Here is a 25,773-nt window from a genome sequence, read left to right as displayed (position 1 = left end):
ATTCACAATTATCTGTCAACAAGGTCAGACAACAATTTAAGGCGGTAAGGAAAAAAATATTAATTGTATTTAACATCGTTCAACGTAAACGGTAGCACACATGGGATTTACAATCTGGGATTTTAGTTCATAAATGCAAAACAAATGCATTTCAGCATATCAAAAGTGCTAGCTGTTTAAATGCTAATGTCCGGATTTAGTTATATCTATTGGAACAATGTCGCATAGATTCGGGCTATAACTGGCAAAAAGCTATTTCCCTAAGTTTGTTTTTCCGACAGTTTCTGTGAACCGCCAGAAGAAAAAAGTTATTATATTATAATAACTATAATATAATAACTATAATATTAACAGCACTACATTGATGCAGTGTGGGGGGGCGTGTCGTCATGTTGCCATGCTTGCAGCTCTCCCGAATGAGAAGAGCGTTGCCATGCATGCAGGGCTACGAGGGGCTTGGCAGCTCTGTTCTTTACCTAATCCGGTTTAGCTGGCCGCGAACACACAACCTTTGTTTCAGCTGGTCGTGTTCACATGTCTAACTCCTGACTAAGGAAATCATTTGACTCTGCTTACGTCATTGTCCGGGGGGGAGGGGGGGGGAAGAGCTCACACAGAGAGGTAGTCAAGTTTAAATGTTTGAATAACTGAATGTGTGTGGACGACTTAGCTGCGTAGATTATCTATCGACAAATTCATCTGTTGGAAACATCGTTCCTTTTCCTTGTCTGAGACGGAGACGACACCGAGCGCCATGTTCACAGAAGTGCTGGTTGCCGTGGTGATTGGAGGACTGATCTTCTTCCTGGTGCAGAGGAGCAGGAGCCAGGTTTTAAAGAGCGAAGACGGCTGGTGGGGAGTTGGAGCACCCCCCGCAGACGGCGGCGAGGACGCCGCCGTCGCCACCGCCGTCCGTCCCTTTAAAGTCACCACTAGTGATGAAGAGCTGGAGGTCGGATTCTCACTTGAAGGAGTTGACCAATGGGGAGGCATGTGAATGGCGAGGGCTGAGCTTCTGTTCTTCTCTATCAGGACCTTCACAGAAGGATCGACCAGACCCGCCCGGTTCCTTCACTGGAGGACAGCCAGTTTCATTACGGCTTCAACTCCAACTACCTAAAGGAGGTGGTCTCATACTGGAGACATGACTTTGACTGGAGGAGACAAGTGGACAAAGTCAACCGATACCCCCACTTCAAAACCAACATCGAAGGTGAGGCTGCTGATCAGACACCGATGATCCTTCCTTTAACCTTCTCCTAATGACTTGGACTTCCACCCGCAGGCATTGATATCCACTTCCTGCACGTGAAGCCCGAGAAGGTTCCGCACGGAACCGCTGCTGTTCCTCTGATAATGGTCCACGGTTGGCCCGGCTCCTTCTACGAGTTCTACGGGTTGATCCCTTTGCTCACAGAACCTTCGAACCCAGACGACCTGGCGTTCGAGGTGGTGTGCCCCTCCCTCCCAGGCTACGGCTTTTCCGAAGCTCCGCACAAGAAAGGCGAGTCTGGAAGGGAAATGTCTCCCGCTTTTGTTTGTTTTTTGGGATATTAAAAGCGCAGCTCATTTGAAGAACTCGTTTCTACTATTGCGACTGTCGCTATTTGCATAACCGCTAAGCAATCGGCCCTCTGCGAACAGGCTTCGATTCGGTTTGCGCAGCACGCGTCTTCCACAAACTCATGAGACGCCTGGGCTTCCAGCGGTTCTACGCTCATGGCGGCGACTGGGGCTGGCTGGTCACCACCAACATGGCCCAGCTGGAGCCCGAGTAAGAAATCCACCCGAAACTTTTTGAAAGCTTTGTGGATGAATTTACCAGTAAAACGTGTGTCCATCCTTCCAGGACGGTCAAAGGCCTCCACGTGAACTTTGCCCCACCCTCCAAGCCTGGATTGGCCGTGCTTTTGTCCATTATGCTCGGCCGTCGCTTCCCGAAGCCGTTCGGTTTCACGGACGCCGATGTTCAGCGTCTCTTCCCTCCGACAGAGAAGCTGCTGGTGGAGTCGATCAAAGAGTCCGGCTACATGCACATCCAGGCCACCAAGCCGGACACTGTGGGTGAGTGTCCGTTTCAGCGAGTTGGCAACGCGAGATCGTTATTATGTATTGAGTTGTTCGGCGATCAGACCTCGTGGCGGGTTCCATAATAATCTGTGCCTCTGGATGTCCCCGTCAGGCCGGGGGCTGAACGATTCCCCCGTGGGTCTGGCTGCCTACATCCTGGAGAAGTTCTCCACCTGGACAGATCACGACTTTCGGAACCTCAAGGACGGAGGACTCACCAGGTTACTGGCACGGAACACAATACAAGGGCGATAGTGGCGTTACATGAATTACCAGCTACTAAACTCTTTTATAATTCATTGGTTTAATTATAGAGTTCACATATTCTGATTCCAGCTTCATAATCGAGAATATTTGATGTCTTTTTTTTTGTTTGTTTGTTTCTTGGAGGAAACACTGATTTCTCTATTTTCTAACATTTTATAAACACAATTCATTATAAGAAGATTGTTAGATTTAGGAGCCTCTGCAGATTACCGACACATAAACTTTTAGGTGCCTTGCAGAAAGTTCTCGCTGGACGATCTGCTGACAAATGTGATGATCTACTGGACATCTGGCTGCATCGTCTCCTCCATGAGGTTCTACAAAGAGAACTTCAGCAGAGGCCTAAACCAGCCTCACTCTAAGTAAGAGACGCCCTTAAAGGTGGTTGAATCGCCTTTCGTCAGAGTATTTAAAGAGCAGGTGAACTTTCGGATGGTTTGGGTCTTGGCGCTGTCGGTAGGGAACTGAGCTCTGACCAACTTAACACGCCATCGTCTCGTCACAGGATGCTGGTGTACGTCCCCACTGGGTTTGCGTGCTTCCCCAATGAGTTAATGCACACCCCCAAACTATGGGTGAAGCAGAAGTACCGGCAACTCCTGACCTTCACGGCCATGGCCCGAGGCGGGCATTTCGCTGCCATGGAGGAGCCCCAGCTGATGGCGGAGGACATCCAGAACTTCACGAAGACCGTAGAGAAGAAGAAGAAGTAACAGCAGGGAGCAGACGATTATTGCAAACCGTGACACGAGGTCTTACAAAGCAGGAATGGACAGATCAATAATCAGAAAAGAGGACTTTTTAAAAAAAATAAGGATAAATATTAAAATGTCATGTTTTAAGATTTTAGCACGGGCAGTTGGATGATACCACGATTTCAAACCTTTGTACACTTCTAGTTTTAAAAAGGCAACATTTCTCCTATATCATAGGAAAAAATAACAAAAAGACAGAAGTCCCTGAATGCAGCGACACATTTATAATTATGTGAAAATCAGATTATTTTATTAGCTTTTTACAGTTTATCTACTGGACATCCTGATTTCAAATATGCATTGCCAAAGAATCAAAATTGGCAACCCTATAAGTCATAATTCGGTTGCATCCCTGTGTGTTGCCGACGTCAACCAGCAGCCACATGAGCAGAACCCAGAGCTCCACCTGCTTAACGGAGAATCCACTCAGCCTTGCACTGCTGGACGGTTCGCCATGCAGCTGCAGATGGGAGGTCAGGGGTCACCAGTTGTTATTGTGTTGACAGCCTGCACAAGGTACCAGGCATTCCTGGAGCTGATAGCAGAGAACCACAACTGTCCTGCTTCCTCAAACACATCTGCATTCTCCCTTTTTAAAATGAATCAAAAAAAAAAAGCTTTCTGTGTGACTGTAAAGTGAAGTACCAGTACTAGCGCCGGATAATTCTTTGTAATCTTAATTCTCATTCTAGAGGTTTTCGATTCACTTCTTTGATGTGTAATATTTAGCAGCTCGGCTTTCGGGGCATGATAACCTCACAGCAGAGTAGCAATCCTCACAAGATGAATCACGCACCATGCTGATCTGGAAGAAGTTCAAATCTATAAGTCTAGTCATGGACACTTCTTTACTTCCGCTTTATTTTGCATTAATATGAAAGTCTGATCTTTGCCTCTATAAACGATGCATTTTAAATAAACTTGCATTTTGTGAATTGTATTTATCTCTCTGGTCCTAATCAATGCTGCAGTTTTATATTCAAACAAGAATATACATAATTACAGTGTTGTTTTGTTTTTTGTAGAGAAGAGTAGACAACATGAAATGTATTAAACAGACAATGACATTTTCTCAGTAGGTTGTAGTAATAAAGTTCCGTAACTCCATCCATACGTCATAAACGTTTGAACTGTTATCTCTAAATAAACATTTGTAAATCCACTTATGATGACATCTAAAGCAGATAAAACCGAAGTAAACCCAAGATAAGGTGTCAGCAATTTGGCTTTGGGGCATCAGTTGCCATAGTAACGCCTGCGGATGACATTTATCTTGATTCCCGGAACGCGGCTCAATGAAAATATGGGATTTCCCTTTTGCAGCTCGAGCTAAGTCATCCTCCGTTTCGGAATACCACCCAGAGGAGTTATGGTCCAACGGGCCCATGGGTCCGTTACACAACAGAGTTGCGTCACTGAATCCATTCTTCTTTTCATACATTTTCTAGATGCTGAGATGCAGTCAATATTTCCAACTAGCCGAAAAGAGACAGCCACTTCCGGCTGTCTCTGGTAACGGTCCATGTCGCACTGCCCCCGAGCTTCCAATCCCACCACCCCCCCCTGTCCAGTTGTTTGCAGCGCTTTGACTTTCCCAAGCCCCCCCCCAGTGCCCTGGCTCAGGACACCCTCCCATCACTGCACTCCCCCAGGCCTGACTGCCTGCCTGCCTGCTCTTCTTGGCAGCCAGGCAGCCAGGGGAGGATCGGGACGACCGGCCGGCTAAGATAACGGCCGCATGAAGTTCCCCACATTACCTCACCCGATAAGGAAACAAGCAGAAGGAGAGGTGGAGAGAGAGAGAGAGAGAGAGAGAGAGAGGGTCAGACTGGGAGGAATCCTCTGGACGGTGATGAGCAGGGCTTTTCACCACTCATTTAGGGGTGTGGGTGGAAGTCGGGGTCCCTCAGGCCTGGCGAGAGGATCTGTGAGATGCATGAAGATTGGTTCTCATTGATCAGATGAGTCATTTCAGCTGATCCTTTCTTCTTCTTTTTTTTAACTAGAAAAGCAAAACTTTGAAGATGTTTTCAGCGTAGATGGAAAGATGACCTCAGAGAGTGTCTTGCAGAAATTGTAACTCAAGCAGTTAAAGTCGATTATGGTGCGCAGCCATCACCAAGCAGAGAGCAAACTTCAGCCCGGCCAATGAAAACAGAGTGAACGAGGCAGCATCCATGGCGGTCAATCCTCTGGAAGGTCTCATGTCGGTTGCAGCGAACCACCAACTGGTCTCCAGCTCCGCCGGTGAGCTGCAGAGGCAGCAGACCTGCGTAGCGGGCGGCCCAGCATCCCTGCACGGAATCAGGCAGAGCTCCCAGAGCAGCAGCAGCAGCAGCAGCAGCCGCGAGCAGAGGAAGTGGGTGAGTCGGAATTAAGAGTGAACTTTAACAAGAATTTAGAGAGCGGCATCAAGAATCCCCCACCAAGCAAGCACACTGTCTCACAACGCGCATCGCAAATTCAGACGATCCAAGAGAGAACAGGAAAGTAGCTTCTCAAAATTGTTGCAGGTTTATCTCGTCAAGAAAACTGTGCGACTAATTTCCTCATTTCCCACAGAGGAATCCACAGATAATAATAAAGCTGTTTCACGCAGGGACTATTTGGCCAATTACTGGAAACATTTATCTTTTATTTAGACTTGTTGTGGATTTATAAAAAAAAAAAAAAAAAGCAGGAAATTTAATTTTCCCCTGTTAATTTCAATTCTGCTTTATTGTTTCCCTCAAAATTTTATAATCAATATACATAGAATTAAAAACAATATTTAAAGGACGCTCACCAGTGCATGGAAGATGTGTATATATATAATGTTTTTAAGTTACATTAAGAAAGAACAGAATGATACAAAATGTAAATTATAACCATGCCACGATTAAGATATGTCGAAGGTTTTGTGATAAAATCTGAAATTCGTTTTGAGTTTTTTGCTGTAATAAAATTAACACGATGGACAAAAACCATTTCCTTCGTGCAGGAATTTCCCGCCCGTAAACAAGTCTTCCGTTGCAGGTGTGTGGGTCCAGATCAAACCCTGGTTTTGGGTTTGGGTCTGTGGTCCAATCCAGGACGCTGAGAGGTCAGCACTCCCCAGAGAATGCAGCGCGAGAGAGGAGCCGCGTCCGGAACCTGCGCCAGGCCTTCCACAGCCTGCAGGTATCCCTGGTCACCCCCATCCCCGTTAAATGGTGTTAAGGGTCGCACTAATTCTAAAATATTAAATGCAAAATACATTTGAGTGTAAGAACTAAGAGAGATTCTGTCCTCAGGCTGCCCTACCTTCAGTCCCACCAGACACAAAGCTGTCCAAACTGGACGTTCTGGTCCTGGCTACTAACTACATAGCTTACCTAACAGAGACCCTGGACCAAGGAGGGACGCTGGCTGAGCACACCCTGTCATCCAGGGCGGGTGGTTACTTGCATCCTGTTAAGGTAAGAATGGCAGCCAAGCAACCTACTTCCTGTTGAGGTGGATTGTGAAGACTGCTACATAGGAGACGGTCAGGCTCAGTTTGTTAAATGAACCACAATAAGAACATCATTTTTTTCCCCCTTTAGATACAAAATAAAATAAAATAAATAAATGTCAGCAAGCTTCGATACATTTCTGTATCCAGCAGAATAAAAAAAAGTTTAATTTGACCCCTGATCCACAAAGATCAAATCAAACTTTGCAGATCATCTTGCCTACAAGGAAATGGATGGAATCCAAGGGTTAAGGTTTAACCTAATGGTTAGGGTTAGTTAGGGGTTAACCTAACCCATCATTGAGGGTTCACTGAAAACTTAAACAAAAAACAATTTGTTTCTAATTGTTTTTACATGTTTTTTGGTACTTTCGACTGCTCTTCTCTGTCTTGTCTTAATATCAGTTTATAATTGTGACTCCTGAGGAGAATACTATTAGCTTGTTAGCATGAGGCGCTAACTCACTGGTCTGTCTCCTCAGAAGTGGCCCATGCGTTCCCTTCTCTACTGTGGCAGCGTGGGAGAGCTGTTGTCTGGGGTTCCAGCCAATCAGATGCCTCCATTTGGGAAGGACGGGACACACACTCTGGATCCCAATTTAGAAACAGGAAAAGAGTGCTAATCCAAATTCCTTCACTTTATTTTATTCCTTTTCGGAGGGCTGTGACACGACAAACAGCACATATGCACATATACAAACATACAATGAACATTTATATACATGTTAAGTTTATCAAGAAAAGAAAAAAAGCTAGATAATATTAATCATGACTGTTTGAATCTCTGAATTTAGAGCTAATATTTTTTGCTCTTTTTTAATTATATCACAAAAATAAATGCCACCCTCCCTTTTACTCTGGATTTGAAACTATAATTGTTTTATATACATTTTTGTTTTTACCATGGAAGCTATCTCTTTTTTAATTTTTAAGTAAGACAATATCAAACATGCTTCTAAACATTTAAATCATTTTTTTTAATATAACTTATTTAAATACTTCATAACATGAAGATAAGTGTCCATCGCTGCAACTGTTGTCTCTCAGAATCTCAGAATAATTCGGGCATTTGCTTTATGCCTGAATTATTAATTATTAATGTTTGGTTTTCACTGATAGCAGAATAAAGAGTAAGAATAAAACCTGACATCCGTGTATTATCTCCGTGCTTCTCCGATGTGCAACCGTGTAGCTGCAGTAGTATAGTGACACCAAAGGGCACACTAACACAGAAATAGTGAATAACACAGACAGGTTAATACACTCAACAAGCCCTGTTGGAAGTATTCCATCCTCTCTGAGGGTTAGACAGGGTGTCAGGAACAGGTTTGATATGAGGAAAGGAAAAAGCTGCTTTGCTTGAATAATAACTCCACAAATCACCCCACGGAGGAACAGAGTGTAACCCATCAGCCTGATTTAAAGGCTGCGCAGGGTTTTCTTTTTCTTTTTTTTTTCCAGACATTACTTTCACTGTAAGGAAGAATCCCCTCGCTTGTTTGCTCTCAGAAGAAAGTTGAATACAAAAGTCTCGATTCGGGTAGAACCCCTTTTTTTAGAATTGTTTTTTATTTAGATGTTTGTGGTATCAGCATCTTTGTGTGTGTGTGTGTGTGTGTGTGTGTTTGTGTGCGAACGCACGTGCGTGCGTGTGTGTGTGTGTAGGAGTGAAAGGATGGACGGGCAGATGAGCAGCGAGGGAGGGATTGTTGTGGGAACACAGCGGCTGTCTGATCACTTGTTATCTCCGCAGTAATGACCACTTAGTTCTCATTACAACTCTGCCACAGAATGTAACCTTCCTCCTCGGGTGAAACACCGACTACAACAGCGCCCTGAAACACCACCTGTTAGCCGCTGAGATGAACCCACCGCTCATCTTAAACCTGGGCGCTTCTAAAACGCTGCGTATCTAACTCGACTTCAACCTGCGTTGCAAATCTATTCATTTTGGGATTATGAATAAAACCATTTGCTTTTTTCTGGATTTTATCGGTGTCTAGGTCAACATCCTTGGGTTCTTACAGCGTCAATCTCATTTGACCTCGTGCTTCGGTCACGGACAGCTGGTGATCCACTCTGTTTTCCCATTAGATTTGTTTATTACACCACTGGTCGATAACGACAGCACTAATAGAATGCATATATGTTAAAAGGCCGCTTGAATTTCAATCCGAATCCAAACTGGATATGCATTCAATCTAGGATCTGAATTTCGTGCTAATACGACCCTGAAAAAGAAAATGTCTGGGTCACTTCATCCTGATAATGTCAGTTTAGCCCTGCATGTTTTATTTTTTATGTTGAACATCTGTTAATGTTACTGTGCAACCACCCAACTCGAATGCCACAGCTGGCTTTTGCAGGCCACATAAAATGAAACGCCGCGTCAAAACAAGTTTGACATAGGTGAATTTGAGCATCAAAACAAATACGATCAAACAAATGAGACATTTTCAGCGAGAAATTCGATGATATCGGTTGTTTTTTAATAGTATCTCGGACTGAATGAATTATTCATCGTTGGGGACTCAAACCAGTTTTGGTTGGGTCTTCACTGTGGACGCCCAGCAAGCTAAAGGCTCGCTATTCACTAGCTGTAGCATGTGGAGGTTTTATAAGGCGAGATTACTTACTGAAAAGCCTTTTGTTCTGTCTTTTATGTTTGTACAGATAAAAAAAAAAAGAGATACTATTTTCAGGGTTCTCCTTTGAACAGTATTTTACAGTTCGCTGCTCATATTTTAGTGATGCTGTGTTTGCATAAATCAGAGTTCTGCATTGCAACCCAATCCAATAAGTCATGTAGATATGTTTGTGGGTGGGTATGAGAAGCCAACAACAGATGGGAGCCCAGACTAACTAAAATCACCCCCCCCCTGGAACGAGATGGGCTCAGCTCCACGAGCAACGGCTCAGCGTTCAAGGCTAGCGCTATAAATCTGCCCAAGGGGGGGGGGTCGGCTGTCCCGATTTCCCATGTGGGCTGATGACTAATTTGGAGCTGGTGGAGTCTGACTACTAAAGGAAGAGGACACAGACTGACTGGAGGATCCAGACAGTTCGGTGGAGGCCGAGGCGAAACGAGAACCAGGACCAGGAATTAGCTGTTCGCCAACTTTGCATTACTTGTTCTCAAACTCGTTGTGCTCACTAGAAACACAACGTGCAAATGACACGTTAAAGAAAAGAAAAAACAATCTCATAAATGAAAGGAGTTTTAATTATTTGACCGTAAACTGGTTGTGAAAGTTAAACAGATTTTAACTCGCAGTAAAAGATTTGTTTGGGGTTAAAGTCTTGGGTCTAGTTGCCATTTATAACCAAAGTTTTGTTTCATATCATAATCTTGCACTATTTTGGCTTAATTTAGCCTCAGGATTTCAACTGAATGACTTCAGAATCATCAACAACTGAATAATTTCAACTCATTTCCGTCCTTGAACTTCAACTGAATCCTTTTAATCAACAGTTTTGCTTTGGCTAATAGGCTAGTTCCACTTAGGGAGTATTTATACACACTGACAAACAAGATCAATGAGAAGAAGAAGAAGAATATTCTGCCAGGGGGGGGGCAGCGCATGTACGTGTTGACCTAAGCCGACCTTCCTCGTGTGGAGTGCCAGCTAAAGCTTTTTAATTTCTTCTTCAGCTGTTTAAGTGAAGAAAAAAGTCTTATTGAACTACTCTTTTAAAATAAAAGTACCTAAAACACGTCAAATCTGTGCTTTTTTTTTTGTGTAGCAAACTTTTATTCTTCAGCATTTTGTGGTTGGAGTAAAACAGACATTAAATCTCAACCACCACAGGTGTCGTAAGGAATTACTGTCTGTCTTTACAATGTTTGTCCATGCTTCCATGTAAAGACAGAACACGGATCCAAGCTGCCCCCTCATGTTGGGAGATAATCAGCATATTTCCACTATCTCCTGCTCATTATGGCCGACACACAACCATTACAGGCTGGATTTATGGAGCTCTGAGCCCCCCCCCCACCCCCCTGCTCTGGCCGGTTCTTTGCTGGAACTGGGTTCAAGTCGAGGGAGAGGATGACATTGGCGAGGAGGAGGACGGCTGGAGAGAAAGATGAAGAGAATGGGGTGGAGGGAAAGAGAACTGTGGAGAAACTTAAACGTGGAAAGAGGTGGAAGAGGATGGAAGTCAAAATGGAAGAAAATGATGAACAGCTTGATGGTGACAAATGATTCATTTATTTCAACCGACTCTCCTGAACAAAGCTAATGCTCGGAATAAATCACAATCGATCAGCCTCAGATAAGATTAGACCTAACCGTGTCGTTTATCTTAAATGACACAGCCTTGTAAGATTTAAGCTTGGCAAAACACTAGAATCATGAAGCACTTTTCTGCACTTTCTTTCTTCCCTTTGGTTTACCTTGATGGCAAAGAGATCAAAGCTGCCGCTTTACACTTTAAGCCAAGCTCAGTATGGAATTTCAGCAAGTATAGCATTGAGCTCCGGTCACCTATCCCCATTTCCATAAAAAACTGTTTTTTCCCAGTACCTTAATTTCAAAGAAATGAACCTTGCGTCATGATAAAAATGTCGTGGCTATTCCCCCCCCCCCCCCCCCCCCACCCCTCTTGTGATCCAACAACAGGGTAATTGAAATTACATATCTGATGTACACCTATAATTATACATAATCAACACTTAACATTATTAAAGATAAAAAAGTGTCAATCACATTTTTTATGGAAGGATCGAGCCGTTCAATGGAAACAAGTTAAGGAGATGCGTTACGTCCTCCACTAGGGGGCGACAGCGGACAGGCGCAACATGAAACGTTTATTGCGGTAAACTCATGACAAGTATTTTATTCTTGTCATTCTTAACATCTCAGTTCAAGTACATCAACCGTAAATCTAGTAGTCATACATCCAAGAACAGCGAAACATCAACGGGTCAGAATTTAAAAAGGTCCATCCAACAGTGTTCTGTTTCACACGCCCACCAACGGGGCAGGACCCTTACTTATTCATTCATAAATCTGAGGTCGGGTCCACTCCTGGACAGGTTTTTGGGACCGACCCATTCATGGAAACATCCTGGAACATAAATAAATATATATATATATATAAAACCACATCAGGATAGAATCAAAAAATAAATCAAAACATGAAGGCACAGCCAAAGCAGAGGAGTCGTCTCGACTTCAGTGCTTGTGGGGTTGTTGTTGTTTTTGGAATGTACAAGAAGAATTCTTATGGACGGAGAACAAATATAATAAATATTGTTTAAAACAATATTTATTGTTGCTGGAAATTACCAAGTGACATGGATTTACCTGTTTTTCAGACCCATTGCGCTCTTTTACTGTGTATTTGTGGGTTTCTATCCCATTCGCCCATTCACCAATAGAAAGCTGGCATCATTTACAATGTCGTGCTGAACGGCGACGACGTGTTACCTCACAGCAACCGACGGCTTCGGTCGGATTCTTCCGACATCGGTGCGTTCTGTTAAGTGCGTAGTGTTCATTTGTTTCACAGCATCATCGATAACGGGGGGGCACACACTTCAAGTAATTTCAGGTATGAAGGAGAGCAAGCAATCAAATAATAAAGCACACATCATCGCACACGAGTTTTCAAACACTTCAATGGTTTGAAATAAACGTGAGGACAGTATGTGTAGAACAAAACGGAACAAAAAGGCCTCTCCGAAACACTTTATGGGTTTTTTTGCATATAGAATTCCACATTTCAGCTTTGGAAATGTGCTCAGGCTTTATGTGAAGTTACAAAAAAAAATAAAAAATTAACTTCAAACAAATCTTCTGTTGGTATATAAAGCAAAAAAACAAAACACGAAAACAATCGTATTCTATATGCTTTGGGTGAGTTGAGGTATATTTCTGAGAGGGATGGTTCAAAACGGCTGCGGTTCTGTAGCGGAACCGGCGCTCCATCAAACAGCGGATCTAGAGAGTCCATAATCCTTCACGTAGAAAAGGAGATGCGCTAACGCTGCTCTGTGCTGCTGCTACGACGGGTCGACTTGATTGTCTGGCAGGTATTTAAAGGAGCAGTACGCCCCACAATGGAATTCAGGCAGCATCTACAACTGAACCAAAAGGCCTCCGTCCAGCTGAAATGACTTTCCATTGACACGCTGGAGATAATCTCTGGACCTCAGATCAGATGCGTCTGGACTCTCCAAGCTGCTGAAACATTTCTGGTTTCGAGCTTAGCAATGCCGACCGATCAGATTGAGTCGCATGACAGAATATGGCCATGAAGTAGACACACACACACACACACACACACACACACACACACCAATTTTAAGCTACGAGAATGGATGACAGAAAAGAAATGGCACGAAAACAATGGCCAAGAATTCTGATTCCAAAAAAACGTGACAATGTTAACACGCCACGGACACGTCGTTACTCAAGTCAAGCACAAACTGGCACTGATGAAGACCTGAAACTTTAAAAAAGGAGACGGGCACCTATGAAGGGCTTACCAGAGACCGGATCATCGTCCCAGTCAGGAACAGCGCTACTCCTCTGGGTACCTGGAGCAGTGAGTAGCGGTGTACCCAGGAGCAATAAAACAAAGTCCCATCAACAGCCCACGTTATCATGTCACCAGAGGAAGACGAGGCCAGAGCGGCACCTTGACCTTCATGTGCTTTTATCCATCAACACGCTAACGGTGCTCTTTACATTTAAAGGTTCTAGATTGCTCTTGATATCTTTCATACACCAACCATGGAAAGTAAAATTGAAAATTTTATTCTTTTAAATGCAATCTTATTTTTGGCTAAATTATCTCACCTAAAATATTTTTCTCTCCATTAAAAAACAACAACAACAACAACAACACGGTCTATTCATTCAGTTTTCAGTTGGACGGCATCCAACAATCGCACGCCGTTACCAATAGAGGGTGCTGCATTTTCTATCAGCAGTTATCTCAATCTGAAATCGACGCACTATTCACCGCTACATGTTGCGTCTTCGGGCGACCCGCTTCCTGCGAGCTGCAGCTCATTGGGAATGAGAGCGACCCACAAGCTCCGCCCCTCGTGCGCGGACACAGACCCGAAGCCTTTGGGCTGCCGGTGCAGTTCCAGCCTCGCAAAAATAAAAGCATATACAGCTGTTCTAAGAAACATCTGTACCAAAGTCAACTCTAGCTCCGCGTACGGACACGGGGGTCCTTCTCTATTTTCAGGGGGTGGGGGGGGGTTATCTGTGTCGTAAGTATGACGGTGAAAAAGGATCACAAGGCCGTCTCCTGCACCGCGTCAGTCGCCTGCTGGCCCGTGGGCAGGACGATCGCCGTTTCCAGGTCGTCCTCCGGTTGTGCCGCGCCGCTCTCCGTCTCCTTGTCCTCCGAGACCACGTCCTCTTTGCAGCATGGCGTCCCATTGCTGTCCTTCTTGGCCATCTGATAAGGCTGTCTGTCGATCTCTTTGGGCTGGACAACGACACAAGGGGGGGGAGAGAGGGAAAGGCCGGGTCACTCAAAAAGGGTGGTGGTGGTGGGGGTTAAAACAGGAAATAGTGAGGCTAACCTTCTGAGACAGAGGCGTGACGCAGCATAGCTTCTCCTTGTAGCGCTTCGGCAGGAAGAAGAGCAGCTTCCCGAAGACGGGGAACACCGTCCCGGGAGTCAGCTCCTTCTCCTTCATCGGTCCTGATGGACCCAGAACAGGACAGAGGCTTCACCTTTGATCACCTTTACCTCGACTTTCCAGAACCCTCAGCTGGCCGAGCCAGCCGCTAGCCAGCGACCCCGTACGTGCTCTGGATGGACGTTTGCGTACCTGTGAGCAGGCTGACGATCAGCCCCACCACCACCACCGTGGTGGAGTTGTGCACGCTGTACCACATGTAGGACAGCGAGTAAAGCGCCTCCACGCCGGCGGGCCTGAGGCGAAGCGGGGAACACGCCACACAAAGAGACGCTCCATAAATGTCATCCTGTCCCATCCATAATGGACCCCCCCCCCCGCCACTTCACTCAAACCTTACCTCGGCTTGACTGTGCTGGCATTGATCGCCGTCGTCATGGCGGCGGCGGTCGCGTTGCTGAACAGGAGAGGAGCGGTGCTGTTCAGCGGGGGCACGGGGGCGGAGGCCGAAATGCGCATCACGAAACTGCCGATGCCGATCCAGAAGGCCATGACGAGGCCCGTCGCCAAGCCGACCACGGCACCCTGGGAACAGGCGCAACCATGGCGATAGTAAACAAAGACACACACGCTGAACTAGAAAAGCACTCGGAGAGCGCAGACCCCCGTCAAGTAGCTCACCCCCCCCCCCCCCCCCATCATAATTAGATTTACACCGCCCATATGGTGTTATGGATCATCATCAAATGGTTCTAATTTGTTCTTGGTGTCTTTGTACACCAACCGTGAAAAGTAAAAGGGTCGATGTGTATTTGTAACTGATTTTTGTATCTGTGAATGGAGTTCATTGTTAAAATGTAATATATTTTCCTGACCTCATTCTGGATCAGATCCAGAAGATTAGATTTTTGGTGAGTGAATTGAATACATATTTTATAAGAAAAAGCCTTAATTATAAGTAAATAGCCAGAATCCAGGATCTCTTTCTGAACAGACAGACAAACGCTGGCAGAAACATGACCTCCATGGCGGAGGTAAGAAAAAGGGACTCACTATGGAGTTCGCCCAGGGAAAGAACATCCCCAGACTGAAGAGGCCCAGCAGGGGGCCCCCCACCATCCCAAAGATGCTGAACGCCGCCTGAAGGCACAGAATACAGAGAACGTGACTTTCTAGAAACGTCTCTCCTGACTATTATGACCGTCGAGTCCCAATCGTTGCTCACCTGCAGCACGGATCCCATCAGAGAGGCGATGTAGGCCATAGCCAGACACACCAGGCCGTAAACCAGCGCTGCGGAGCAGGCAGAGCAGAAGTCAGACTGTTGCAGACACACGCAAACATCCTGCCGGGGCGCCACGCAGGACGCCATCCTACCGAGTCCCTTGGACAGCAGCGTGGCTTTAGCTTCGCTCATGTTTGGAAAATGAGGCTTAATCAGGTCCTCCATGGTTACTGTCGCTAGGGAGTTGAACGCCGACGAGATGGTGCTGGAAGTAAAAAAGGGAGAATGAGAATCCAATCCTGGCAGACCCCCCCCCCCCCCTCCCCCCCTACTTCGCCGTTTCCCGGACGGTTTACCTGAGCGCTCCGCTGAAGAGACAGGCCACAAACAGCCCGGCGAGCCCGGGCAGGTCACTGAACACGTCCATCACAAAGTAGAGCACCATCTGCACAAAGACGCCCCCCCCCCCCAAACATCATCCATACCGGGAACGGAACACCGGGAAACGACGGGGGGGGGGCGCGAGCGTTACCTGGTCATTGGATTTGACGTAGCCCTTATCCAGAGGGCTGTCCTCTCCGTAGCGAGCGAACATCACCAGCCCCATGAGGCAGCCCAGACACAGGACGATCTGCTGGCACGGGAAAACCACGTAGCAGGACCTGGAGGAGCAGGATGCACAACACGAGGTCACGGCGAGCCGGCTCGGGATCCGTGGCGCCACGCCGCCGCCGCTACCCACATGATGGCCTGCTTCTCAGTGCGAGAGCTGAGGTATCTCTGGACCTGGGCCTGGTTGACCCCGTACAGCGCCAGCATCAGGAAGACTCCGCCCACGCCCAGCGTCCAGAAGGTGTGGCGCTCCAGAGGATCGGGGTTCAGGCTGCGCAGACGGAGAGAGTGCAGTGTTATTTTTGTTTGTTTTGTTTTTTATCAGCAGCGTTTTCTTCTTCTAATGAATCTTTAAAACGGCGGCGGACTCACTCGAGGGAAGCGACGCGGCTGCCGTTCACAGCTTTCCTCCACACCTCCGCCATGCCGCCCGCCTGACTCGCCCCGACCACGATGACCGCCAGCTGGCCCGCAAACATCACGACAGTCTGGAACACGTCGGTCCAGATCACCGCCTTCAAGCCGCCCTGCGAGAGAAACGCGACGATCCGTGTGTGTGTTTGGGGGGGGGGGGGGGGAGATCACTAGCCTCATGAGAGAAGGACTCACCAGAGCGGTATACACAGTGCAGACTAATCCCATGGCCATCACTGCCCCCCACAGGTCAAAACCTGTCACTGCAGGTGAACAGAGGGAGAAACCACACGCGTGACAACTACGCGTGCCGCTTTCAGGTGCCATCGGTGAACACAGTGCCCCCCCCCCCCTGTGTGGGGAGGCGATCTCTACTACTCACCTGCATTGAGCGCCAAAGCCGGCGCGTAAAGAACCACGCCCATATAAATAACCTGCAGGGAAAAGAAGCAAAGAAAGTCAGACTGAGATTCGACCTTCCTGTTCAACACAGGAGTAAAACTGAGAAGGCAAAGCGGCCTTTGAGCAAACGACTATCAGCCAAACGCTACACACTTTTATGACCTCATGTCTTCAGCTCATGGCGTTCAGAACGCCGTCAAAGATTGAAACGGGGATCTTCCACATGCTGGCAGCTCGTAAAGGAAGCACAAAGTACACAAAATGTACAACGGTCGCAGTAACATGAACATACCATCTGAAAGATGAAGGTCACGGTCCCACATATCCGAACCGTCTTGTTAAAGCGCAGCTCCAGGTACTGACAAGGGGAGAGAAAGTCAATGAAAAAAAGAAAAAAAGCATAAATAAAAATGAAAGGGTTTGTAAAAATACAATCTCAGAGTCAATCTGCGACATCCGATCAGCGCCGTGCTCAATCTGAGCGTCCGTTTGGATCAGCCCTTTATTCTCAGGACTTTATGAGCTTTATGAGAGGAAGCAGATCAAGTCGATAACGCAATAAAGAACACAAAGCTGCTAATGTTGGGCCCCGAGATTGAGAATCTAAACAACTAAAGCGATCGCAGTATAAATCAGAACATCGAGCAGACGGGGAGGAATAAATGACAATACATCGACTGAGCGTGGCGGCGGCGCCTTCACGCCGGGCCTCCCGCGCTGGCCATTCGTACCTCGTAGGCGCTGGACAGCCGCAGCCTGTAGAACACCGGGATGAACACGTGAGCTGGGATGAGCAGCCCCAGGAAGTAGGAGCAGCCCAGGAACCAGTACTGAGTCCCGAAGGTGTACACCTCGGACGGCGCCCCCAGGATGGCCACCGCCGACTGGAACGTGGCCAGAAGGGACAGGGACACGGGCAGGCAGCTCATGGAGCGGTCGGCCATCAGGAACTCCTGGGTAAAGACGCCGGATTTAAGGCGCCGACGGAAACCGGGGTCTCGTCCCGTTTGCGAGGCGTACCTGCGTCGTGCGCTGGCGTCCCCCCGTGAAGGCGTGGAAGAGGCCGATGCCGGTTGAGGCCACCAGCAGCAAGGCGAAGATGACGTAGTCCGCCGTGGTGAAATGCATTCGGACGACTTCCCCCATGATGCTGCTTGGGGGGGGGGGCGGGGGGGGGTTGGAAGATCACGCCGTCAAAGACAGCTTCTCACCCATCGGAGGAGAAGAGCACGCAGGAGGCCGGCGAGGACTGAAGCTCACCGGAGGAGGGTCTCCGTGTCACGACGGCCAATCACAGCCTCTGTGGGGGGAAGAGGAGAACCTCGCTGAGCGCCGGCGGATAACAAGCCGTCTCAATCCCGATGCGGATCATTCAATACCTGGACATTGTGTTCCGAACGCTTTCAGCCAAACAGAACCTTCGAGCCCCGGTTTATTGTGATAAAGGCTAACGTGACACGTATCACTACGCGGGGGGACAAAAAAAACAACAGATTTTATTCCGGCTAAACAGAACCGTCCCGTCTTTCAGAACTCGTTGGGGGGGGGGGGATTCAAGCCTGCAGGGAGAGGAGGTGAAGAGGAGGGGTTGAGCAAAATGAACGTGGAAGGTGGAGAAACTCGGACAGGAGAGGACATTCTGGGAAAAGAAGGGAGCTCTGAGGGATGCTGTGTGTGTGTGTGTGTGTGTGTGTGTGTCTGTGTGTGCGCGCGCGACTCCATCAAACATCGGTGTGTATCCCTTACAGACAGACCCGTCTGTGCGGCGCCGGAGCCGGTTTGATCACAGATTAAAGATTATCATTCCTGCTCGTTACAGCTAATCTCTGATGACCGGTTGGGAACAGAACAGAACAACCGTCAGTGAGATTAAAGAAGCACCAGATCCCCGCATGCTTCGCTGAAATGTTGAAGTCCTTCCGTAGAACGTGTGTGTGTGTGTGTGTGTGTGTGTGCGCCGGCATTTTAAATGACTTTTAAACAGAATTTATGTTGCGTTTACCGCAGGAATTATTAACCTGGTGGTTCAACTGCAGCCTGCCTGAGCGTGAGGTCAGGCAGGCTGCGGTTGCCAGGCAACACAGGGACAATGACAGTGGCGCTTTTAAATCCCTCACGCCCCCATCTTTGTGTGTGAATGTTAGATAATAGAGGCGTTTGATGATGATGATGATGTACAGCATGATGGGAAGGTTAGCGGCTGCTCAGGACCAATCAAGGAGAGAGGACAGAGGAAAAAAAAAACACTTTCAAGGTTGTCCAATATCCAATATTATTTTAAATCGTTTCTCTCACAATGGCTGATGGGAAGAATCCTTCTTGGGTCAGCGTGCGTCGTGTAATCGGACATTGTCGTGTTCTCACCGAGTATGAAGTGCGAGTTACAGATTAAAGCACGTCTGAGGTGGAAAGAGAGGCCTCTCTAGAAACATGTTATTGTCACATTAGCAATTCAGCAGAAGCGGCTTTTTTTCCCTACAATTATTGTTTTGTCAAGATGAAAACATGTTGGAAATTTCAGGGAATAAAATTGCATTTAATTCTATGGTTCGTGCATCATCTATTTTTCTGACTGTACACCTGATCCCTGCAGCCCCCCCCCCCCCGGGGTCTGCTTTCTTTCCCTCAGTGATTTAAAAAGGTCATAATTTGTGTAATCATTAATGCGTCTGCTGAGCACTGGCCAACTCTCTTGTACAAACGGTGACATCCACAGTTTGTTTTCACAGGTTGGAAAGATAAAAAACCGACTGACAAGCAAAATCCAGGGTCTCAATGACTGACTGATGTCTTATCAGTTTGATAAGCAGCGACGGGAATCAAGAGATGACGTAATACTCGATTAACTAAACTAGGCGCACGCGCGGCGTCCGTCTCCTGGGACAAACGGCAGCAGATAAACAGGACAATGGGACCAAGCTTCACGTCACCAACAGCCTGCAGGAGAGTAACAGATAATCAAAAAGGCCGGTTTGACCTGCTGCTGCTGATCTGAAGGGAAAACAACAACACAAAGGAGGAAGGAGGAACACCTTAACCATTTCAGGCAGCTAGAGTCCATACATGTGCTACAGGTGGTCGTGTGTTTCGGCTCCACAGTGACTGATCTACACATTCTTTTGATCTACACACTCTTATTGATCATTTACAACCGATTCGGCAGGAACGTGATTTTTGGAGATCTATGTTTTTCTGACTTCCTACAGATGAAATCCACATAAATGTCTGAATCTGCATCATCTCTGCCGGTTAAACCGATTTTGTTACAGTTTACAGGCCTTTAGCTTCAATTCAACAAGCTGCTGCTGCTGCTTCACAATGTCAGACAAAAACCACGAAGGTCCTTTGAAATGGTCGATCAAAGGGTTAACGCGCGCTGCGTCAGAGGAGACGGGTTCATTTAGAACCGGAAGTAAATACTAGTACCAAATAAAAATAACAAGCTAGTGAATGTTAAACCAAAACCTAAATGTGAATATTTTAGAAATAAATCCATAATGTTTAAATATTTAAACACAACCGTGGCTAATTTGGCTAGTCGGTGTCCGCACGCACGCGCCGGCGACCCATTCATTACGACTCACGCCACGAGCTAGCTAAACCGGCTTCCGATCGCCAAGTGACACGTGACGCAACAGATCGATAGATTGCACAGCGGCTCCGTTGCACACGATCATTGGCGATCGCAGGCGCGGGACACGATCAATACGCAATTCTGTCATTTCCCAAAACCGCATTGGTCTTCTTGTCGCCTAAACCCTCTCATGCCCTCGCGCGCGCGCGCGCGCGTGAAGACACAAGCCTTTGAAGGTGAAGATGATTTCATCCCTTTCATTTAGGAAATAATCGCAATTTAATCGTGGGCTGAGAGAGTCTTACCTTCGATCGATACAGCGCCAATGATCGTCACTCCACCGCCGCCTCCTCGCTTCGACACTACTATCGGATGCTGCGTTCAGGGGATCCTCGTAAATTTGGAAGACGTTTGAATTTGACAAATGGCGACACGATCGTTCACGGGTTTCTTCAAACCGTGGCGTTGTCACACACGCATGCGCGTGTTCTTACAATTCCTTTCATTCACTTTAGCCCTCGTTATAAAATCGTAGCATTTGGATTTTATTCAAGTCGAAATATAAAAAGACAGTTACAGACACGAGTTTCCATGACTGTCGCCATAATAGTGACATTTCCGATACCGTGAAGGCAACACAACACAACACGTGGTTTGACGGCTTGAAATTAATTCGCCTGAAGAAATTGCTTCGTTTTTGTGGCCACAAGTTTCTCATTACGAAGCACAAAAATGGAAATGACACTGAAAAAATAATGACCTGACACTCAACACGTCTGAAAGCCAAGGTGACGTCACGAGCGACGTCACGTGGCCCTAACTGAATGACATGAGAGGTGAAGGGCGTCTGGACGCGGTCGTCGCCTCACTCGAGATGGCTTCGCATTGATCGGAACAATCTATTACCATGGCGACGGCGGCTGATTGGCTTGGCAGATCCGACTTGTCGACACGCTCACACACGCACGCACGCACACACACACACACAGTTTCTTACCTTCTCCTTTCAAAGCCGACGACCAGGAGCGCATTTTGACATCAATCGGCTCCGGTGCGTCCGCAAACAGACGCCTGCACGTCGCATTCATCGTGAAGTGACGTCACACCCCCCCCCCCGTTTCTCCCAGTGCGCACCCAAAAAGGCGCAGCTGCATTGGAGAATGCCCCCCCCCCCAACCGGTTTATTCCCTTTGTGGATTCTCCTGAGCTCTCTGACTGAGGGAAAGATCAAAGATTGTTTTACCTCTGAAGTCTCAGTGCTTCTACGTGTTAACATTAAAACGAGCCGTTCCCAGGTGAATGTTTGCTCTTTTCTGAGCATCTACATAATAACACCGGCTTTGTTCCCTCCCGTGATAACATTCGTGAGACACCCTTTGACACTAGTCATTTGTTTTTAATTATAAAAACTGAAGTATTAAACAGCATATAACAGCAACCCAACAGATTTCCTCCTCTTCACACCGCGTTGGATACTGTAGGCCGTCCCGATCATCCAATTCTACTGTCTGAGTATCAATCACATACGAGGTAATTCATCCGACGCCACATGACGTCGGATAATAACTCTTTACACGGTATTTACATTTCAGTCCGCCGCTTGTTCAAACACGACGCCGAGGAGTTGAAGGATTCCTCTTCGGCTCCCCGTGATGCCCAAAAATAAAGGGACGTGGAACCCACGAGGCTCTCTGACAAAAAACAAACATCCTGCCGCCCCCCCCGTGAAGCCGCTGCCGAGCGTCCCGTCTCCCACACCTCTCTCCTTCAGTTCAGCTGCCTGATGATGGCGTTGACGCCTGCGCCGCGGAACCCGGGCTTCCCCAGGTCTTTGAGGAGTCCGGCCTTGTCCTTGGCAGCGTGGCGAGCAACCGATAGCTTGAAGGGCACCAGGAATTTGTTGGCGGCCTGGAAGCCGTCGCCGACGGAGGAGATTTCGTGGATCAGGTCTTCTAGACAGATGATGCCATGCGCACCTGCGAAACAAGGAGGAGGAGGTGAGCCGCCTGAAATGTCAACAAAAGACAGGAGGCGGAGCTCCGAGTGGAAGAGGAGGAGGTTCTCCTTGGGAGCGACCAGGTTGGATAGGATGAGAAACGAGGCAGTAAGAGGGACCGTTTTAGACATGAGGTCAGAGAGACCAGACTTCTATGGTTTGGACATGTCCGGAGGAGAGACAGGGACTGCCAGGGGACAGGGCTAGAGGCTGATTTGCTGTGGAGACGCCCGTCGGGACAAGCCGAAAGTACCGTCGTGGGTTTAAAGGAGAAACCAAAATGTCGTCTGAGGAAAACAGGATGAAGAGTTCCATGTTTTTACTGTCCTCGTTTCCCAGTCCCAGACAGAGAGAGACAAGTCCCTCCCACTGTGGGGGGCGTGGACGACCTTTGCACTAGAAGCAAGTCGATAAAGGTCTTAACCAGCATGGATGTGCCAACATCCTTACCCCCCGTTGCTTAATGTCACAGCGAGGAGCATAATTAGGCTTCATTGTGCGTTTGGCGTTTCTATGGAGACGTACCCATGTGTTCCTCGATGAAGGCGTTGTCCGTGAGGGGAACGCTCCTCTTGCTCTTCATGGCCTGTCCTCTCTTCAGGATGAGCTCACGAACAGACTTCAGGTTAGGGAATCTAGGAGAGAACATTAGCATGCGTTTAAAATGGAACCCCCCCCCCCAAAATGTAAACACAGGGGTTATCCGTTCTCTGAGCACTCACCCCCAGGCCACATAAGGCTCGACGATCTTCATCATGTCGACAGAATCCCGTGTGATTTCCACAAAGGTTCCGCTGAAGATCTTACTCAGCCTCAACATCTGGATGACCTTCATCACTTTGGGACTCACCCCTTTGATCCTGCCGGGAGAAGAGAAGAGAAGAGGTTTCAAACGGGTCGGGACAACGGAAGACTGGATAAGATCGTCCCCCACGGGGAATACGGAACGGGTCACTTAAACCCGTTCCGTAGTGCCGTGTCCCAAATCACACACACACAGAGGGGAGTCCAAATACTTACTCTCTGATGCGCACGGCGAAGGCTAGCTTGTTCTTAGCAGGAGGAAGAGGAGCAGGCGGCCTGTGCTTCGCTCTCTGGATGCGAGTTTCATCGCGGTGCGCCCTGTGACTGTCCTTCAGGAAGTCTTCCAAGCGCTTGAACGGCACAGGCTTACCTTTAGAAACCTGGAATACGACGAAGAAGAAGAAGAAGAAAAAAAAAGAAGACAAATCCTGACAAGGCAGCAGGAAAACAACCGGGGAACACTTTGTGCCAAGAATGACGTCACGCGAGAACGTATCCGATTAGCAAGGATTTTGAGGATGGAGTTGCAGAAACTGTCTTTATACTTGTTTGCACTTTCAAATAAAATAGTACTCAGATAAGGCATCAGTCCAAACATTAGCAGCTAGCTGGACAACGAAAGGAGGCTCAGAGAAACACGGCCTACCCTCCTCTTCTCAAGCAGAGCTATCTTAGCTTGTGTGGCTTTGACGGCCTGATACGTTTTCCTCCTCTTCAGGAGGTACTCTGGAACCAGCTTGATGACTTTCTTCGCTCTAATACGTGGAGCAGACAGAAAACACGCAGACACAGTTAGTTAGCTATGTGCAGCTTTTAGCTGATACGTGAGAAGCTCAGCTATTACAATTACAGACAGTTCCAGCGACAGAACTTTGCTCGTCTTCCTTCTTGTCGCATGTGAAAAGCTCAGCTCCAGTAAATCCACTTTTCCCACCCATCAGCCCTCTAGATAAATATTTGGAACCAATAAATACTATTTATAATCACCGGAAACGACCCGGAGATATACCTGAACGCAAAACAACGGACGGATGAATTGAGATTCAATTATTGACTTAAACTTACTCTGACTCGGCCATGGTGGACTCGGAAGGCTCGACCGTCGCTTGTAAATGACGTCACATGTCAGACTGGCACGCAGTACTGCCATCTAGTGGCCGTAGAACTTCTTATTTTGGGTCTTACAGTAGTTCCAGTCTCCTGCGATCTCAGAAAATGTGATTTGTTTGTTTTTAACTGATGATTATTTATTGAAACATTCTATTTTGATTTAACTGGAAATTATTTATTGACATGGCTGTGCTATTTGGGGTCTGGTTATTTCTAGTTTATAAGAAGTATCCCTCTTCAGCTTAAAGTCCAAGCAACCTTTGGATCATGTCTCCATTTCTTGAGATATCTGGTGGCATAAATATCCCTGATTTTATCTGTTACATTTCCGTTTCTGCCGTTGTGATGTGCCAGCAAAAAAAAGTAAGTAAAAAGCAAACAACCCTTAATTGCATTTTTAAAGGCATCAGGAAAGTCACATTTTCATCAGAATTCAGAGCAATCACACAAATGAAGCCACATCCCCGATGAAATTACCCCATCATTGTTTTCCATTAGTTATTGTTGAGAAGCCACGTTTCCATTTTAAGGTGGAAAGTCTTTGCTGAGCTCCCAGGTTTGGAATAAATGCTCAAAATTATTTGTATTTTTATCCTGCAAAAGTAGGTAATTAATCCCCACGATTAAAATGTCTTTACTACTTCTAGCCATATCATATATTCATTATAAAACAACCAATTTATTATGCAGCGGAAATATTTTTTATTAACTCTCCTTGGAACAGCCAAAAACAGACTTTTCAGGTATGGCAATTCTCTCTGGGCTGTGTGGATTACAATATGAGACAGTGTAGCGTTCCCCTTGATTGCAGGTTAAATTCATTACAGTAGGCTCTAACTGTGCCAATGAATGGGACAGTTTGAGGCAGCTATGATCGAATGGAATGGAGACAGAGGAGCTGCTTGGGGTAAAGGGAAGATTTGTTCCCATGGCAATGCAGCCAGTCAGCCTGCACACAGCAAGCAAACACTAAACAAGGAGGAAACAAAAGCATATCCCAGGAGTGCAGCCAATCACAGTCCACGTTATCCTGCGGGATCAAACAACTTAATCCAGATCCAGCCTAACATTTGATAGTCTCTTGGCACATCCTCCACCCCTTCCTCCCAGTGGTTTAAATGTAAACAGCCCTGTTTTGCATATTTTAGAATTTCACGTGTTTCTTCTTGCTGCTTACAAGAAGCTGAATCACTGTCAACAGAAATTGTGCTAAAAAGCCTCAAAAAGGTAAACAAAATTAGAATAAAAACCCTTTAATGGGATCGACGAACATTTCTGACACACATCCAACCTCACTTGCCAAATTTCATGAAAATCTGTGAAGTGGTTTTCCTGAAATCCCGTCAGCAGCGAGACAATCTAACATCCACCCAGGCAGCCATCCTGCTCCAAACCGCCGGCTGAAGAGACGAGCCCTGCATCTGCTGCTGTCCAACTTCGCCCCGCTCTCGACCAATCGGCAT

The 25,773-nt window shown here is 47.0% G+C and overlaps 4 protein-coding genes across 4 annotated transcripts; 2 read left to right on the top strand and 2 right to left on the bottom strand.

The window, feature by feature from the left end:
• Positions 1 to 754: 754 nt before the first annotated feature.
• Positions 755 to 4,032, top strand: ephx1 (epoxide hydrolase 1, microsomal (xenobiotic)). Its single transcript, XM_068753739.1, has 8 exons — positions 755 to 952; positions 1,033 to 1,213; positions 1,286 to 1,504; positions 1,645 to 1,774; positions 1,850 to 2,064; positions 2,183 to 2,291; positions 2,577 to 2,699; positions 2,843 to 4,032. Exons 1-8 carry the CDS (start codon positions 755 to 757, stop codon positions 3,048 to 3,050), a joined length of 1,383 nt encoding a protein of 460 aa, XP_068609840.1. The 3' UTR covers positions 3,051 to 4,032.
• Positions 4,033 to 5,269: 1,237 nt separating this feature from the next.
• Positions 5,270 to 7,187, top strand: LOC137909700 (transcription factor 24-like). The gene is made up of 4 exons (XM_068754161.1): positions 5,270 to 5,455; positions 6,108 to 6,251; positions 6,365 to 6,529; positions 7,047 to 7,187. Exons 1-4 carry the CDS (start codon positions 5,270 to 5,272, stop codon positions 7,185 to 7,187), a joined length of 636 nt encoding a protein of 211 aa, XP_068610262.1.
• A 6,631-nt stretch (positions 7,188 to 13,818) lies between these two features.
• Positions 13,819 to 17,972, bottom strand: slc5a6a (solute carrier family 5 member 6a). The gene is made up of 16 exons (XM_068753558.1): positions 17,847 to 17,972; positions 17,558 to 17,779; positions 17,119 to 17,184; positions 16,807 to 16,858; positions 16,620 to 16,687; positions 16,383 to 16,537; positions 16,141 to 16,281; positions 15,931 to 16,060; positions 15,755 to 15,843; positions 15,551 to 15,663; positions 15,399 to 15,466; positions 15,227 to 15,313; positions 14,574 to 14,758; positions 14,366 to 14,469; positions 14,114 to 14,235; positions 13,819 to 14,016 (listed from the first exon to the last, which is right to left on the bottom strand). Exons 1-16 carry the CDS (start codon positions 17,970 to 17,972, stop codon positions 13,819 to 13,821), a joined length of 1,926 nt encoding a protein of 641 aa, XP_068609659.1.
• Positions 17,973 to 21,828: 3,856 nt separating this feature from the next.
• Positions 21,829 to 24,296, bottom strand: rpl7l1 (ribosomal protein L7-like 1). The gene is made up of 6 exons (XM_068753589.1): positions 24,266 to 24,296; positions 23,847 to 23,955; positions 23,417 to 23,580; positions 23,119 to 23,256; positions 22,922 to 23,031; positions 21,829 to 22,376 (listed from the first exon to the last, which is right to left on the bottom strand). The coding sequence occupies exons 1-6, from the start codon at positions 24,277 to 24,279 to the stop codon at positions 22,168 to 22,170; spliced, it is 744 nt and encodes a 247-aa protein (XP_068609690.1). The 5' UTR covers positions 24,280 to 24,296; the 3' UTR covers positions 21,829 to 22,167.
• Between the last annotated feature and the right edge of the window lie 1,477 nt (positions 24,297 to 25,773).

The sequence above is a fragment of the Brachionichthys hirsutus genome, chromosome 20 (assembly GCF_040956055.1).
Source record: "Brachionichthys hirsutus isolate HB-005 chromosome 20, CSIRO-AGI_Bhir_v1, whole genome shotgun sequence".
In the NCBI taxonomy this organism is placed as follows: Eukaryota; Metazoa; Chordata; class Actinopteri; order Lophiiformes; family Brachionichthyidae; genus Brachionichthys; species Brachionichthys hirsutus.
Note: the sequence above shows the minus strand (reverse complement) of the source record. Positions and strands in the feature narration are given on the sequence as shown.

Excerpts from the sequence above, each read along its gene's own strand:
- LOC137909700 (XM_068754161.1), top strand. The coding sequence starts at position 5,270 with ATGGCGGTCAATCCTCTGGAAGGTCTCATGTCGGTTGCAGCGAACCAC. Across the intron at positions 6,252-6,364 it reads AGGCCTTCCACAGCCTGCAG|GCTGCCCTACCTTCAGTCCC; the intron begins GTATCCCTGGTC and ends TTCTGTCCTCAG. Across the intron at positions 6,530-7,046 it reads GTTACTTGCATCCTGTTAAG|AAGTGGCCCATGCGTTCCCT; the intron begins GTAAGAATGGCA and ends CTGTCTCCTCAG.
- slc5a6a (XM_068753558.1), bottom strand. The coding sequence starts at position 17,972 with ATGGGGGAAGTCGTCCGAATGCATTTCACCACGGCGGACTACGTCATC. Across the intron at positions 16,859-17,118 it reads TGACCTTCATCTTTCAGATG|GTTATTTATATGGGCGTGGT; the intron begins GTATGTTCATGT and ends TTTTCCCTGCAG. Across the intron at positions 14,759-15,226 it reads TTCCCTGGGCGAACTCCATA|GGTGCCGTGGTCGGCTTGGC; the intron begins GTGAGTCCCTTT and ends GCCTGTTCCCAG.
- rpl7l1 (XM_068753589.1), bottom strand. Across the intron at positions 23,257-23,416 it reads TTCGCCGTGCGCATCAGAGA|GATCAAAGGGGTGAGTCCCA; the intron begins GTAAGTATTTGG and ends TTCTCCCGGCAG. Across the intron at positions 22,377-22,921 it reads CTTCATCGAGGAACACATGG|GTGCGCATGGCATCATCTGT; the intron begins GTACGTCTCCAT and ends CTTGTTTCGCAG.
- ephx1 (XM_068753739.1), top strand. The coding sequence starts at position 755 with ATGTTCACAGAAGTGCTGGTTGCCGTGGTGATTGGAGGACTGATCTTC. Across the intron at positions 953-1,032 it reads CTAGTGATGAAGAGCTGGAG|GACCTTCACAGAAGGATCGA; the intron begins GTCGGATTCTCA and ends CTTCTCTATCAG. Across the intron at positions 2,292-2,576 it reads AAGGACGGAGGACTCACCAG|AAAGTTCTCGCTGGACGATC; the intron begins GTTACTGGCACG and ends GGTGCCTTGCAG.